At 29.9% G+C, this 16,402-nt stretch overlaps 3 protein-coding genes across 10 annotated transcripts; 1 reads left to right on the top strand and 2 right to left on the bottom strand.

The window, feature by feature from the left end:
- Window positions 1–1,697: 1,697 nt before the first annotated feature.
- Window positions 1,698–3,626, bottom strand: LOC137807237 (ribosomal RNA processing-like protein). The gene has a single exon (XM_068607747.2). The coding sequence runs from the start codon at window positions 3,487–3,489 to the stop codon at window positions 1,849–1,851; it is 1,641 nt and encodes a 546-aa protein (XP_068463848.1). The 5' UTR covers window positions 3,490–3,626; the 3' UTR covers window positions 1,698–1,848.
- Window positions 3,627–9,038: 5,412 nt separating this feature from the next.
- On the bottom strand, window positions 9,039–11,702 carry LOC137807236 (uncharacterized). 8 transcript variants are annotated; one of them, XR_016519730.1, is made up of 8 exons: window positions 11,471–11,699; window positions 11,114–11,375; window positions 10,957–11,021; window positions 10,789–10,890; window positions 10,468–10,554; window positions 10,268–10,398; window positions 9,651–9,756; window positions 9,039–9,561 (listed from the first exon to the last, which is right to left on the bottom strand). XR_016519730.1 is itself a non-coding variant. In XM_068607746.2 (8 exons), exons 1-8 carry the CDS (start codon window positions 11,686–11,688, stop codon window positions 9,398–9,400), a joined length of 1,092 nt encoding a protein of 363 aa, XP_068463847.1. In that variant the 5' UTR covers window positions 11,689–11,702; the 3' UTR covers window positions 9,039–9,397. The 8 variants fall into 8 exon arrangements, 6 of the variants coding, with proteins under 6 accessions (XP_068463847.1, XP_068463846.1, XP_090156859.1 ...); XM_068607746.2 differs by having other exon boundaries at window positions 10,826–10,890; window positions 11,120–11,375; window positions 11,471–11,702; XM_068607745.2 differs by having other exon boundaries at window positions 10,826–10,890; window positions 11,471–11,693.
- A 2,726-nt stretch (window positions 11,703–14,428) lies between these two features.
- On the top strand, window positions 14,429–15,108 carry LOC137805881 (uncharacterized). The gene is made up of 2 exons (XM_090300446.1): window positions 14,429–14,681; window positions 14,765–15,108. Exons 1-2 carry the CDS (start codon window positions 14,612–14,614, stop codon window positions 14,998–15,000), a joined length of 306 nt encoding a protein of 101 aa, XP_090156572.1. The 5' UTR covers window positions 14,429–14,611; the 3' UTR covers window positions 15,001–15,108.
- Window positions 15,109–16,402: the final 1,294 nt, after the last annotated feature.

Here is a 16,402-nt window from a genome sequence, read left to right as displayed (position 1 = left end):
TTTATTTATAATTTTGAATAATTTAGAAATTTTATTTATTTCATATTTTTATTTAAATAACACATTAAATTATTTAAGATTTGTAATTATTCATGATTTTAAATAATTTAAAATTTTTATTTATTTCAGATTTTTATTTAAATATGATATTAAATAATTTAAGATTTGTATTTATAATTGTTAATAATTTAGAATTTTTATTTATTTCAATTTTTTTAAATACGAAATTAACTAATTTAGATTTATATTTATATAAGATTTTAAATAATTTAAGAAATTTATTTCTTTTATATTTTATTTAAATATTGATATTAAATAATTTAGATTTGTATTTATATAAGATTTAAATACTTTTTAAAATTTTGAATAAGAATTTTGTTTATTATGTTTTTAATTTAGTATGATATTTAATAATTTATGATTTATATTTATTAAAAAAATTAATAATTTAAGAATTTATTTTTGCAAATATGTCAAAAAATTTAAAATAATTTAACATAAATTTTAATTTATTTATACATAAACAATTTAATCACATTTTATTTTAATATAGTTTTAACTACAATATTAAATTTATAATCTTACACTTTTATTTATTTTAAAAAAATAAACTCACTTACCCCACAAATCTACTCCCTCAAATTTATTTTTAAATCTATTTTCAAATAAAAAGAAAGCATTAACACAAATGCAATAGCTCATGAAAACATAACCTTAAGAAATCATATGTTTCGAAGGTGAACTGTATATTCGTTAGACCGTTAAATTAAATCGCAAACAAAATCAACAATCTTCACGGGAATGTAAAAGAATGGTTTCCTAGAGAACATATCCATACTCTTCGACGATGAAATCAAATATCATGCTTCAATAAAATGCAACTCTTCAAGAGGCCATACACCATAATCAAAATTACTAGTTTTATAAAAACGTAATCCTATGTTCATCCACCATAAAACCAACACAACGAACTTTAGGAGCAGTAAAGGGATTATTGAGTTCAAGATTGAGAATTTGATATAAAACAACTGCCCTAGAACAAGGAATCGAAAGTAATTAGTATAAGCTTTTCTTGGGTAAAAAAACTTCATTTTCTATTGCACCGAGAACCCAAAAGGCCCAAAAATTCTTCTTCCCCTATTTTCTTAACACATCATGCCAGGTGTGATCATCATCATGGCACCAGCGCACCGCCAATGTCAAAGAACCTATAGACTTGCCTGTTAATCACCAGAAGTGGGGTATCACTACCAACACAGTGCAAAGCAATGAATCATCGTACTCAATTTCTTATCCGCCTTAAAATATCAGCAAGTACAGCTACTGCTGATACAACTCACAAGCCTTGTTTCCATCCAAAGAAAGGCAAATCCTCTACTTGCTACCAATATCTCTTACAAATTGGCAGCAACAAAGCTTGAGTTCGAAAAGAAGCTTTGGGGATTCATCCCCAATAATTCATTGTGATGGTTTGAAAATGAATAAACCTATCACCCTTCTCGAATATACAGTGATATCTAAGTATTAGTTGAAAACTACTATGAAGACAGTCCGACAGGTCAAGTACGAGGAATTTGAGGAAATGTTTAAATCAAATCCTCTGTATTATCGTTTTCAGCCACTCTAAAGGCAATCATCAAGCATTTAAAAGTTGTTTCATCACATCATAGCAAGGAGGTGTGGATAAATATAGTCACTTAAGCTACAAATCAAAATGCTTTTCAATTGGCGCAGCAGAAATGAATTATCACAATAAACTTTGAAATTTTTCATAACAATAACTAAAACTGTATGACAAACAAGACATGGAAACCCAACACCCTAACAAGGTTCAGAAAATCAAATCATTCATGCAGCACGCAGTTTTAATTTCTTCAGGCGTTTGACAGATGGAGAAACACCTTTAATTGCCTTCCTGACCTTCTTCATTTTTTGCTTTTTGGTAGGAAGTGGCATCTCCCTGACGGGACCCGGAGGCACACCCTTTTTGAGTGCACTTCCTCTGGGTGTTGCAGAGGGAGGCAACCTCAAACTCTGAGGAGGTAAAGGACTGTGTGGCTTCCACACCAAGTTATTTTTCATCGAAAATCTTACCTTTTTTGCACTCTTATCCCCACTCTTTGCCCCGGCACTCTCCTTACCGACAAGGCCATTCAAATCAGCAGAATCCTGAGAGGCCTTCCCTTTCAAACTCTTTGTCCTCTTCCTCTTCTTAGACACGGTTTCTCCGGTAGCAGAGGCAACCTCGGGCGAATCAGACACACCCGCAGATTCTTCAACCAAACCCGTCTCCTCAGCAACCTTCTCAAACTGCCTCTGCAGGTTAGCAATCACAGTCTCACTGAACACCACAGCGCTTCCATCATTAGCATTCTCGCCATTATCACTAGCCACATTCTCCTTGCCACTCTGGGCAGCACTAGCCAGATCAGAGGCATCACCCTTCTTCTTCTTCCTCCTCCTCTTCGTGCTCTCGCCACCATTAACAGTCACCTCCTTGTCCTTCTCGCACTTCTTTAACACCTCACCATTACCAGCAACCTCTGCAGGCCCCAGTGGAACCAATTCCGGCACCTCCTCTTCATCAATAACATCAGGAATCAGGATCTCAACCCCCGAATTCACAGCCCCCTTCTCCAACTTCAAAAACTCAGAATGCAGCGCAAACAGCACCTTCCTATTTCCCTGCCAGCACTCAGCAGAAGAACCCATTTCATAAAACCTCCCGGAAAACCCCATCACCAAGGCAACAGTTCCAAGAACGACAACCTCGTCACCAGAATCAACATCCTCATCCCCTCTCTTCTTAACCTCCAACAACGCCTTCCCATTCTTAAGCAACAAATGAAACACCCCAGTCCTAATCTTCCCCACCAACACCTTATCGTGGACCCTCCCCATAGCAGAAATAAACGGCTTCAACAGCACTTCCAGAACCTGCTGTTTAAGCGGTAGAAAAGGGCGAAGCTCCTCAAGAAAAACAGTGGCAATGTGGTAATTAACACCGTTCCCGTGGGCCTTATTTTCCTGAGCGGAGAAAGTCCCCTCGTCGAAAATACCCATTAATCTCTGCACAAGTTGGAGATCCCAGGAATTGGTTTTCATGAGAGAGAAGAACTTGGAGACGAACCTGCGAATGAGAAGGTAGAACTTGTCGAGTCGCAGGGCATCTATTCCGGACCACTCGCGGCGCATGGTTAGGAGGAAGATGGAGAAGTACTGGATGGAGAGAGGGAGGTGGAGGGACAGGAGAAGAGATGACAAGCGATCGACGAGGTCGGATTGGACGAGGGGCTTGTCTGAGTGCCACATGCAGTAGAAAAGACCCTTCCAGAGCTTCTTGGCATCGTCGTCGGAGAGGGGTTGGGACTGCGAGGGAAGCCACGATTTGAGGAGGAGGCGAAGGGTTTTCTCTCTGGTGGTTTTGTTGCAGCACGCCAGCTGCTTGATCAGAGACCGACCCACCTGGGACGCCTGCTCCTCCTCCATTCCCAAACACAAACCCTAGTTGCTGCCGCGTTCACCGTCGTAACGCCTTTGGAGTTCTTTTAACAAAACCCTAATAGGTACGGTGGTACCAGCCCACTGCGGGTTTTAACAATCTCAATGTGGGACGCAATTCTTCGTTTTTAGAATATTTTCCTTAAATATTTTTTTTAAATTAAATAACTTACCTTATTAAACTCAAATCTACTTTATTTACAGCAGTAAACGGGGTTAAAATTCGGTTTATTATATCCCTATTCCCCAAACACAGGTAGAAATCCAGTTATCTTCCAACCGAATTCTGACCTGATTTTCTTTTTCCAAGAGTTTTATAAATAATTAATAAAAGATAAAAAAATATCTTAAAATTTTAAAATAATGAATTAGATTCAAAAACTTAAATAATTTAATATAAATGAATATTCATTTAAGTTATTTAATTCAATTTTTAATATAATTGTTATTATTGATAATGATTGATATAAACTTTGAATAAATATATATATGACATTTTAATTATTCATCGTAAAAGTTAAAAATATTTAAAAAATCATTAGAAGTACAAATATTTTTAAAAGTTAAAGCAATAGTTTCAAAATATATTAATTATAATTAATTTATTTATTAAGTAATTAGAAAATACATTTTTCAATCAAACTTGGAAAATTGTTATTGTAAGAGTAAAGTAAAAAATGTAGTTGGAAAAAATCATTTAAAATATTAAAAAAATTACATTTATCAAATAAATTAGATTTATAATTAATATAAATTTAATCGACGTAAATGATTTATTTAACGTAAATTTTTATTATATATTTATTAAAGTATAATAGATTGAAGTAATTATATTAAAATTTTAATTTAAAATATACCAAAAATTATTTAATGATGAATATTTAAATCTAGAAAAAATAAAAAAATTATATAACAGTAATTGATTTTTTCAAGTTAAAGGTATACCAAGTAGATTAAAGGTATTGAAATAAATATAATTATATATATATATTGATAGAAAATTAAAAAATATAATTGAGATTAATTTTTGTTATCGATGAAATATGAACCATTTTATATTGTCATTATTGTTGTGTAAGTTATGCATTATTTTTCTGAAGTGTTATTGTATATAAATTTATGATTTGAACAAAGAATTCAATATTCTCTTTTACATAGTGAGTAGAGTTTAAAAAAAAATGAATGTTTGATTTTTTTGTCATGTAAATATTAATTTTTTATTTTTATTAATTTGTGACAATCTTTTATTCACAATTTAACTTGAAAGATAATAATTAATTTTCATAAATTATTTATTATCATTATAATTTAATATTTTGGTGAGTTATCAAAGAACTAACTTGATACAAATTGTGTCGGAGTACCACTTTTCCAATGTTATAAAATATAATGCATATTCTATCCTTCAAATTATACAAAGAACACGAGATTCTAAAATAATTTAAAAGAAACACATTAAAAGACATCTTTATCCATTATATAATGTTGAAGATCCCACATCGACTAGAGATTAGAGTCTTTCATTATATATAAGTGGGTGCAAACCTCAACTCTATGAACCGGTTTTATAGGTTTGAGTTAAGCTTAAAATTCACTTTGTAATATATAATTTGATTATTTATAACACAACTACAAAATAAGATATTAAAATAATTCTCGTTATCTATAATTTGAAGTTGATTAAACAATATTATGCAGACAAGGATGAATTTATTTATAGAGAGGAAAAGTAATGGATTTTGATGCAATGATTTCAATTATTGATCTTTGTACCTTCTTAAAACAACGAGAATGGAAATTGTTAATGAAAAAACAAAAACTTAGATCAGTGTGCAATTGTTCATTATCAAATAATATTGCGTTATTTTGTTGCTTCATTCCATAAATGTGTACTTGTTTTTTAAAATGAAACTAAAGATGTTTGTCGCACACAAACTTGAAAATATTTTAAAAATATTTTTAAGGTTATTATTTCAAAGATATTATGCAAACAATATTGAATAGTTTTAAAAGTATTTTTACAAATTTCATAATATTAAGTTAAAAAAGTAAAATTGTTTCGCATTTATAAATTTAAATTTATTCTTAAAATATTTGCATAATATAAAATTTGTATTTTTAGTTAATAGTGATTGAAATACGAAATAATAATTATATGAAAGATATAAATGAAAATTTGTGAATAAGACTGATGTGGAGAGGTACATGGAAGAAAAATATTTTAAAACATTTGAAGTTAATATTATGAGCATAATTTTATTCACACTTAATAGTTTTATTTATACATTATTAGATTATAATAATAAATAATTTTATTGTGTTTAATTAATATTTCTATAATTGGATTTATTTGCACTTTAATTGTTATTTTTGTGTTTTAAGAGTAAATTGTCTAAAGGAAGTATCTACAATGAGTCAAATATACAAAAATTCAAGTTGTTTATTTGAATCAAAATAGAAAACAAAATCTGAGGAGAAAAATGAGAAAATAAAATCTACAATATATTAGAAACAAATCATAAGCAAATCTTTTGCAAAATACAAAAAACAAGGAAACAAAATCTAGATTATTCTAAAAACACAAAAATAATATCTAGATTATTCTAAAAACACAAAAATAATAGTTAAAACCCATATAAACTCAATTATATAAATATTAATTAAAATAATGAATTTATTTATTATTACAGTTCAATAAGTTACGAGTAAAACTATTAAGTATGAATAAAATTATGCTCATCAATATTAAAATAATGTCGGGATATGATTTTTTAGTGTAACCATGTGTGTGTTGGTAGGAACGTTTATTAAGAACAATTTTGTTTTTCCTAATGTCCATTTTGGTTTTGATGAGTGAATAAATAATGAGATTCTTAATTAGTTATAAATAAATAAAAATGCTTACATATTAGAATTCACTTTGAATGTAAAATTTTAGAATTTAGAAACTTACTTTCATTTTTTTCACTTGTTAAAAAAGGTACAAATAATAAGTTTTATATATGGACTTGTTAAACTCAATAATGTCATGGAGTGTCAATTTCAAAAAACAAGGAAACAAGTAGTAATTTGTAGTCAACAAAGCTTAATTAAAGCTCACATCATTCTCGAACAAACACAAGGAGAAGAAGACATGGAAAACATGTAACTAAAGATGCAAGAGATGCATGAAGCAAGTATGGTAAACATAACTAGAATTCGGCAAACCTCTTTGATGTCTATCTTTGTTTTTTAAATTTTGAAATTCAAATTTCCCTCCTTATATTAGTTTAAATGTTTTGTCATTAGATTAGGTATTATAGATTTGAATTTGCATTTGATTACAAGGCACATTTAAGTTGCATTTAAACCTAAAATTTTGGACTGAAAGGTTATAAATATGTCAATTTTTTTTGTAAAATTTTTTGACTATTAAATGAAATGATAGAGTTTTTAAAGTTATTTTGTGTGTGAGAGAGAGACTTTTCTTCTTCTTGATTGACTATTATTTTACATCATTGAATCAAGTAACCAATACATATCAACAAATATCTTGAAGTTTTTCCAAGTAGCATGACGACCTTCATTCTCTTATTAGTTATTTCTTTTTATTTTTTAATTATTTTTACATATTATTGAATTTATCTTATTCCTTATTTTGAGTTTGTCTTACTTTGTTTTTGTTTATCATACTTTCTTAAAGCAAACCTTCACACTTATATAATCCTCTTAAATAAAATTCATGCTAAGTGAGAAATTTTCTAAAGTTATTTTTTTATTTTTTCCTTTCTCTTGTTTTTGTTCTTATCTTATATTCATGTTCTTGTTCTTATCTTATATTCATGTTCTTGTTTTACTCTTTGATTCAAACTTTCACCTATATAATCTTATAGATCAAATTAGTGTTTAGTAGTTAATATCTTAAGTTTTTTTGTCTTTCTTAATTCTTAAAAGATAGAACCAGACAATTTCTTCAATTGTTAAATCTAATCATTGGATGATTCTCGAGGTTTTATTCTATTTTGGCTACCCCTTAGTTCTTTCCATTTGTGGATTTGGGCACAAAATTGACCCCGTGTAAGTTGGTTTGGCCAATAATCTTCATGTTTAGGTTCTCTAACTAGCTTTCCATGGACCTTAAATACTTATTTTAAAGTATAAGCATGAGCCATGTACATCGTGAAATTGTTATGTGTATTTGCATGTAGCAAGCATATACGAATATGACTAGTAAAGTTTTTTAAATTTGTGATAATCACACCACAATTCATCTAGCCTCGTTGAATTACTTTGTTGGTTGTACCTCCATCTAACTTTCTATCTCCTCCATAAGAAATTTTGTGTTCATTTTATCAAAGTTAACTAATTGAGTTTTGTTGTAGAGTTTGTAGGATAAATAACTCAATTATGACATTTGTATTATACATTCTTTTTAAATTAGTAAATTGTACCAGACTTGGAAATTTGGATAATTCATCTTGTAAGGTTATAAATTGATTGTTCAACAAGAACTTCACAGTCAACTCTTCGTATCTCTCTTTTTCATAGTTTTTTTAGCAAGTCTTTAATATCGGTTAAAAGTTCATTTAAGTGATTATTCTCCATTATGACTTAATGAAAGTAACAAATGTAAATGTAATGAATGATGAAAATATAATTTTATATAAACTCTGTAATATATGTTATTATTAAAGGATTTTCTTACAATGAAAGTAATGACTATTAACAAGATAACAAATTAAGAAATAAAATGCAGAAAAATTACTAAGGACATGTTTGTTTTTGTGAATGTACGGTTCACAGGTAAAGAAGTGAGAGGATATCTGTCATTTGAATATAGGGTTTTGTGGGGAAGAGAATTATAGGATATACCTGTGAACAATAAATATCCTCTCCGTGCAAAATGAAGAGATGTAAAGGGAAAATCACGTCAGCATGTATTATTTCCGAATTTACCCTTATTTATTCTACTGTTATAGTATTTTTTTTATTTTCCATTACTGCAAGGATTTTTAATATTAAAAAATAGTATTTTTTTTATATAAGATGTGATTTATTTTCCTCTTAATATTTTAAAAAAAGACTTGATGTTCTATTTTTATTTAATTTGTTGTTGTGTTTATATTAATATATTTTTGTGTATAATTATTATGTTTATAAGTTATAATTTATTTGATAATAATTTGTTATGAAATTCTTTTCTATTGTTAATTACATTTTATTTTTGTTGTTCTAGTATTTTTTTATTTTTAATTATAACATTGTTTTTAATATTAAAAAATAATATTTTTTTATTTATATAAGATCTGATTTATTTTTCAATTTTATAGTACATGTTTAATATTTTAATAAATTACTTAAATTTTTGTTTTTATTTAATTTATTGAATATATATTTTTTTAATTATAATTTTTAAATCTACGAATATGTGAAAGTTGTTTATTTTTTAAAAAATAACTCATTTTATTATTAATTTTTTTTAATAGACAAGAGTAAATTTGTAAACTAACATTTTACACTTTAAAAAAATTTAAAATTTTTTCACACCACTCATAAACTTTTCTCAAACATAACTGAATCGAAACAATCTATTTTTTTCAAATTTTAGTCACACATCCGCTATTTAAATAAGTGACATCGGCTCTTTAAATAAAATAAAATAAGTGACTAAAAGTATCCACGATTGAAAAATTAGAGAGATGATTAGAAGAACCATTCCTTCCTTGCATTCTCTCTCTTAGAATGAACTTTAATATTACTTGCCACACCAATTGTACTCCCTCAACCTCATGTTTGTTATTTTGGGTCTTGAGTTGTTTTCCTCCTTTCCCAATGCATTAGATCAACACCCATTTGTCCTTCTCCACTTTTCTAAATTTTCGCCTCATTTACCCTGCTTTGCATGTCTTCAATAACCTTACTTCCATATAAGATTGACATACTCAGGATGATCAATAAAAGGATTCCGATTATGCTGATAAAATTTGCAGATCCTCTCATTTCTTAGTTTTTCTTCCCTTGAAGGTGGATCAACCTCATTCCATTTTAATAAAATGGAAAGGAGTCCCATCTCCCTATTTTCTGTACATAATATTATTTTCATCAAGTTCTCATCATTTTTACCTTAAATAATATTAATGAAAGGACTAAAGTGTTCAAGTTCAACATACCAATGTTAGGGGTATCTGAGAGTCGAAGACTTGGACTTTGCCCTGGTTGCTGGAACCCATAACAGACTGCCATGTACATTAATGCCCTTGCTATATCCCCTCTAACCTGAGATTAGGTTAACTTCAACAAATTTTATCACTAACAATTGTCCAAATCAAGAAGCACAATATAAAGACTTTCTTCATCTATCTTGTTCCTTTAACTGTTGTTATTAGTTTGCAACATACAAGTTAGTTGTAAAAATTAGTGTATTTATACAACTTTCTTTTTAATTTAGAATTTAAAATATTTTATGAGAAAATATAATGTTTAGATAAAAATTTCAAGTTTGTTTCTAGATAAAAGAAGTAAGAATTTTAATAGCTACCCTTAATTGCTAATTCTAAAATTTAGACAGGTATCATACTCACAAGTCATAACCACTGAAGCAACACCTATCCTGAATTTCAAGTTCATAAAATAACTCATGGGAAACTTAGAATAACTTTTAAGAACTACTCTAGATTGGCCTCTCTAAGAACTACCGAGCATCATATTCATCAAATTTCAAGCAAGACATGGTATCAACTATAAAGGTTTGAAAATGATAATTTACAAAGATGACAGAAAATATGACCTGCATAGGTGGTGCCCACTTCTGCTTGTCTGTTTCAGTGTCGAAAGCAGCTTCTTTGTTAGCTGGCCTCAAACATTTGGTTGAGCTAGTAACACATTCACCATAGTACTTGTTCCCCCTTGATGCATTGACTGAGAGATACTTGGCACATCAGCAAGTGAAATTGACTAGTAAGTATATGGAGCAGTGACTTTCCTTACCATTTACATCAGCAGGGCGAATGTTATGTAAGTCAGTCAAAGATGGACCTTTAGTCAGCCCATAAGAACGAGGCCATAGATGTTCCCCTGTCAAACAAAATTATATAAATAAGTTTCTTATATTTGTATCATGACACATTGCATCTTTGCTGCTTGATTAATGGCCTAACTAGGAGTATCATGACAAAAAATACATGTATCTTTCCGTATTTAAACACATTGCATTTCACCCTTTATATACAAATATATGACCATGTTAGAAACTAGCAAAAAATCAAATGTAACAAAGTACATGATACTAAATGATAGCGAGAAACTAACATCATGGTAAGTCTAACAAATTGATTAGTTGACTCACTATTCCATCCCTCTGGTTTTCCTGATAACCGTTTTGGGACAACTCTCAAGGAGTAAATTTCAACTCTGCACATCTTGATAATTAGTTACATAAAAAGAAGCTAAGGATTCAAAGCCAAGACAAGTCCATACATTTCGGATGAAGCTTCTGGGTTATTAACATCAGCAGCATCAAGAACCTTAAGGGCATCCCACACCTGTTAGCTACACAAACATTTCTGTTCAGGAAAGGATACAAGTTACACAAGATTTGAATAAAAATAGACAAAGCATGTATATTTAAACCCACAGTGACCTCTCGGTAGGACAAGGAATGGTGTGGGGCAATGATGCTATTCAATTGTCTCTTCAGTGCTTCACCCGTCAATCCTAAATTCTTCACGGGAGTATAGTAATTGCTAATGTCCTCACAGGGATAAGAAGAGGGAGTTGGATAATCAGACGCTGCAGCAGCAGCGAGATTGAGAGATAGCAAGTATAAGGAGACAAATCTAGAAAGCCATTTCCACAAGATATCAAAACGTGTTGGCCAAATTCCTCTCCTTAAGGCCCTGAAGAAAAGGAAGTGCTACTTAGCTTCACAGATCACAACCATGACAACATGGACCATTAGCCGGCACTTTAAAACGTACACACAGACACACACCTCTCGATGACGCTGCTATAAATTGGAGTCGGCGGTTTCTGACGGCTTGAATAGACGACCCAATTACGGCGGCGGCGGCGCGACGTTGGTCCGGCGGGTATGTGAAGTTGAAGTGTTGGGAAGTGGCGGCGGCATGAAAAGAATGGGGTTGGGATCGGCTCCGTTGTGCCTAGCCTCATATTTGAATTGAGTGAATAAACTACACTACTACAATGCATTATCTATCCACATCACTGTAGATATGATATCAAATTTCTTTTTTAAGGGTGGAAATGAATGGAAAAATTAAGTAATTTTTATTATTATTTATATAGATAAGTCATGTTCACCCTTTTGAAATTATATGATTTATTTGATACGATTTTACTTAATCTAACATAACATATTTTTGTTATGTTAATTGAAGTCGTGTAAGTGTAAATAATGTTTGTTGTGGATGGTTATATTGAAATGGTGATACTATTATACCACTTCAATTTATCAAAATAAAGAAGTTGTTTCGAGATAGGATGTTTTACACAATGTCTATTTTGACACATTTCAACACATTAGGAATTTGGTGTAGTAGTTAAGAAGGTGGTTTAAATAAAAAATGTGTCTTCACAACACATGAATACGAATAGGTTGGAACCTTCTTTGAATCATTTGACTTAAACCAGTTAAACTAAGACACGAATATCCTTCGCAGCGCCCTGCCAATCAAGACCATTCATCAAATGTTGTGCTTGTACGACATCCAGCCCAACCTTTCCTCTGTACAATCTGGGGATAAAAGAAAAGAACTCTTAAAAAATATGAATCCAACATATGTTACTGCACAATACACAAAGATAAATAAATTTTAGGTGACAATAATTATCTTACTCTATAATAAGAGCTTTGAATCCCCGACCGAGTTGAGAAATCATCACAACATGAATTTTAATATTTTTAATTTTGAAATCTACATCCCACCACTCCTGAAACACAATGATTCTATATCATTGTTTTTTCCCAACAACACATGGATAAAATGCCTAATCATTGAAAACAGAAATTAAATAGCATACAACTTACAGGTAACAAATATAAAAATCTACATAGAAAATGACATAAAAAATCTATAATCGTCTTATGTTAGAATGATTTTTTCACTTTGGTAAATTGAAATCGTGTCATGACTTTGGTGTAACCATATACTTACCCTTAATACAACGTAAATTAATATTAAAAATAATTTTTTATTATACTAAGCAAAGTTGTGTAGGTCTAGGACGATTTCATTTTGAAAAATAGTCGTATAATTTACTATTTACGAAGACGAAAACGAGAGAATATCTTTAGTTTGGATTCAATAATTTGTTAAGAAATGTGAACAAGTGTATACATGAGATTACAGTAACAATTTACAAATATTTAATTAACAATTACATATAATAAAAAACAATAAAAATTATTTAAAAAAATTTCAAAATTTATGTTCTAACAATATAAAGAACTCATGTTTTTTTAAATAATTATTTAACTGTACTAAAAATAATTTAAAAAAAATAATTAAATTAAATCTACATAACATACTTCATATTTCATTATTCATCTATTTTTAAAGGCAATATTAAATTTCTAAACTTACATTTTACACATTTAAAAATAAAATAAAATTTCTCACAACCATCCAATCACTCACAAACTTCAACCAACTTTACTCACATACCCATCCTAATATACCTTAATCTAAACACACTAACTTTTTTCACATTTTTATTGCAAATCCTCACACATCCACTCTCTCAAATCCCTACACATCCACTCTCTCAAATTCCTACACATCTTTTTTCTAAATCAGAAAATGATAGTTTGACAATTCTTAGAATTGTATACAACTTTTGATGTGATGAGTTTAAAAATAAATATATATAATAAAAGACAAGTTTAGAATTAAATAATATGAAAAATATATTAAAATAATAATATTAAAAATTGTAATAGAATTGTATAAAAAATATGGGTCCTAATTTAAGCACACCCTAAATAAAATTGTATGAGCATCTGATAATTTTTTTAGAAGGGTGAACATCAACACCACTCATCTATATATGTAATAAAACAATATTTTACCCATTTCAATAATAAATCTGGTAGAATTACAGCTCTCACATAAATTTTCCAAAAATAAATTCTCCATAATATTAAAGAGACAAATAACTATTTAACTTTTTTAACTTTGTCGAAAAGTATCAAATATAGTATATGAAAATGATTAACCATGCGAACAAGTACATAAAATAGTTAAAATTTGATGAAAAAAAAAATTATGGTTTGAATTAGAAGAGTCATTGTTTTTGCGTGAGTCTGATAAGTCAAACCGTTTATAAATTTATAAGTTGTTACTTTTTACCGAATAATAATTATACTTAAAATAATATTTTTAAAAGAAATTACGTTTATATTTTCGAAAAGTAGTGACTTTATTTTTATTACGTAACACTCTGTGCAATTCATTTTTTAAGGTGACCTAATTAATATATTTGTTAAAAACATGTACACGTTGATTTCCAAGCAATATAATGTAAATAAAGAATCATAAAGAATGTTGACTAACACATTATTCCAACTTAACTGATTGATTTGAATTGAATAGGCGATAATTTCATTAATGCTATTTATAATTTATTAAGTTAAAATAAAATGAATTTTAAATACAATAGACTCTAAAAAGTAAAAAAATAAAGTGAGTAACTGCAATTAGACAGTAACTGGTTCAATAATTTGTAAAGTATTAAATAAGAAATTATTATTATTAAGGGGGGAAGAGTAAATAGAGAAGAAGAGGGTGGGGAGTGGTGAGAATGAATGAGTGAAAGTGACAAGAGGAGCCTAAGTGGAAGCATTATTAATATTTGGTAAAAAGAAAAGGAGAGGTAAATCCAGAACAAAACATACAAAACCAAACAAACCACATCATACATACGAACATAGTACTTCAAGTGTTATAGCAGCAACACCAGACGCTTGGCATTCCATCAACCAACGTGTTATGGGTTTCGGTGCCTTTCTCTTTTCAAATTAAATAAACCCCTTTTCTTCATATATATCCCTCTCTCTTACCTATTCTCTCAAATTAACCTTATTCTATGCCTTATTTCTCTGTTCACTTCTCACATGGGTTGGTGGCATAAGATCACAAAAACTTGGATTGCACTCTCTGCTCGTATCAAGCTTCGCAAATCAAGTGGGTCCTTTCTATCCTTCTATCTCTCTGTTTTAAATATTCATTATTGCTACTTGTAATCATGGGTGGGTTTACCTTAACAGGGATTTCTGGTGGCCGAGTTGGTGGAACCGGTGAATACTCCAATGATTGTGGGAGAATGAGTGGGGGGTTGTTGAAGCTTCGTGATGATGTGCGAATGTGTGGGTACAGAGATGTTGAGGTGATGTGGAACATGTTGAACATAAGTCTTCAGCATGACCAAATGGAAAGGGTGGGTGCAAGCAAAGATCTATTTCCAGGGTTTTGTTCTGGACTGGCCGTTCATAAAATTGAATGATCAAGTTTTGGGAAGGAATCAATTTCAATGTACTGTACATGCCAATGAATGAAACCTTATTTCATAATTATGTAAATAATAAAACAAGTTTGTGTTACTGATGATAAATGGGTGTCACAATTTTGAAGTATTTGATGGTGGTTTTCACTGATTTTTGTGAAGTGCGTGTTGTAGAAGTGGTTTGAGTAGCAGTGATTAGGAAAGCAGAGGGAATATATAGAGATTGCAGAGGTGGATTTAGAAGAAGTATTTTGCGGCTTTTCTTTAGAGTTGCCATAATAATTGAATCACAACTTAGCATAGTTGCACGCATTGCGGATCTAGCTAAAAGTAATCGGTTTCCTTTTGTCTGCATGTACGGAAGAAATTACAGATAGTGTGGTTGGAAATCCGTAGGACCACAAACACCAATAAATCTTAGGCTATAAAAACTATAATTATTAGATTCTTAATTTAGATGTGAAGTCAAACACGCTACCTATATTTTAGACTTATGTTTCAGTTAATTTACATCATTTCTTTTACCAGTTCACAAAATTTATCAGCTACTGTTCACAGATTGGCTGAATTCATCTATGATTATTTATATCCACATGGGAAGTACTCTACTAAAATGAGTACATCTACAATTCATCTTTCAAAAATTATTACGTTAGAGTAATCTCTGCCCGACCGACAGTTTGGAACCCGGTCATCACGGTTAGATAATGTATTTTTAAATGTGATTAAACTTTATAATCCGATCCAATAAAAAATACTCATCAAAATAATATAAATATCACAAATTCTAAGAATCAGATGCTTCATTACACAATACTCAAAATATCGAGTGCCGAATACTAAATCTGATTTCATCACCAAAGTGAATTCTGCAGGTACCATCCGAGTCTGTATACACGAAGATGATCGAAGAGTAAAGTGAGTAGAGAAAAGAAATGAGCTATTTTGAAGAGAAACAAAAATGCAAACTAACCAATCGGCTAGAGAGGTAGAAGAACAATTCTTATAATTCTCTTAGTCTCAAAACCCGTTTGAAAACAATTACCATTGTTCTAAGTAACCATGAATATGTTTATGGATTTTATATCTGTTTTTAACCAAAACATAACAATCAATTATTTACAAGGCCTTGTTTCTTCTATTATATATCAAAACGTATTAAGTGCAATTTCAAATTACTCTTTAAAAACAATTTAAATACATTTTCTTCGTTGAATTAATACTTTTTACACTACTATTAAATGGTATAATTTTAAATTTATTGAATTCAATAGCATTTTTTTTAAGTGATATCTAATATTATTTTTAATGAGTTGATAAAGTAAAATATTTACACTAATATAAACAACACAACTTTCAGATTATTTGAAAATTGTAGATGAAGGAGAACTTTTTGAAACAT

This window comes from Phaseolus vulgaris, chromosome 3 (assembly GCF_051622355.1).
Source record: "Phaseolus vulgaris cultivar YP4 chromosome 3, ASM5162235v1, whole genome shotgun sequence".
In the NCBI taxonomy this organism is placed as follows: domain Eukaryota; kingdom Viridiplantae; phylum Streptophyta; class Magnoliopsida; order Fabales; family Fabaceae; genus Phaseolus; species Phaseolus vulgaris.
Note: the sequence above shows the minus strand (reverse complement) of the source record. Positions and strands in the feature narration are given on the sequence as shown.

Excerpts from the sequence above, each read along its gene's own strand:
- LOC137807237 (XM_068607747.2), bottom strand. The coding sequence starts at position 3,489 with ATGGAGGAGGAGCAGGCGTCCCAGGTGGGTCGGTCTCTGATCAAGCAG.
- LOC137807236 (XM_068607745.2), bottom strand. The coding sequence starts at position 11,688 with ATGCATTGTAGTAGTGTAGTTTATTCACTCAATTCAAATATGAGGCTA. Across the intron at positions 10,555-10,825 it reads AAAACCAGAGGGATGGAATA|GGGAACATCTATGGCCTCGT; the intron begins GTGAGTCAACTA and ends TTTGTTTGACAG. Across the intron at positions 9,757-10,267 it reads AGTGGGCACCACCTATGCAG|GTTAGAGGGGATATAGCAAG; the intron begins GTCATATTTTCT and ends ACCTAATCTCAG.
- LOC137805881 (XM_090300446.1), top strand. The coding sequence starts at position 14,612 with ATGGGTTGGTGGCATAAGATCACAAAAACTTGGATTGCACTCTCTGCT. Across the intron at positions 14,682-14,764 it reads TATCAAGCTTCGCAAATCAA|GGATTTCTGGTGGCCGAGTT; the intron begins GTGGGTCCTTTC and ends TTACCTTAACAG.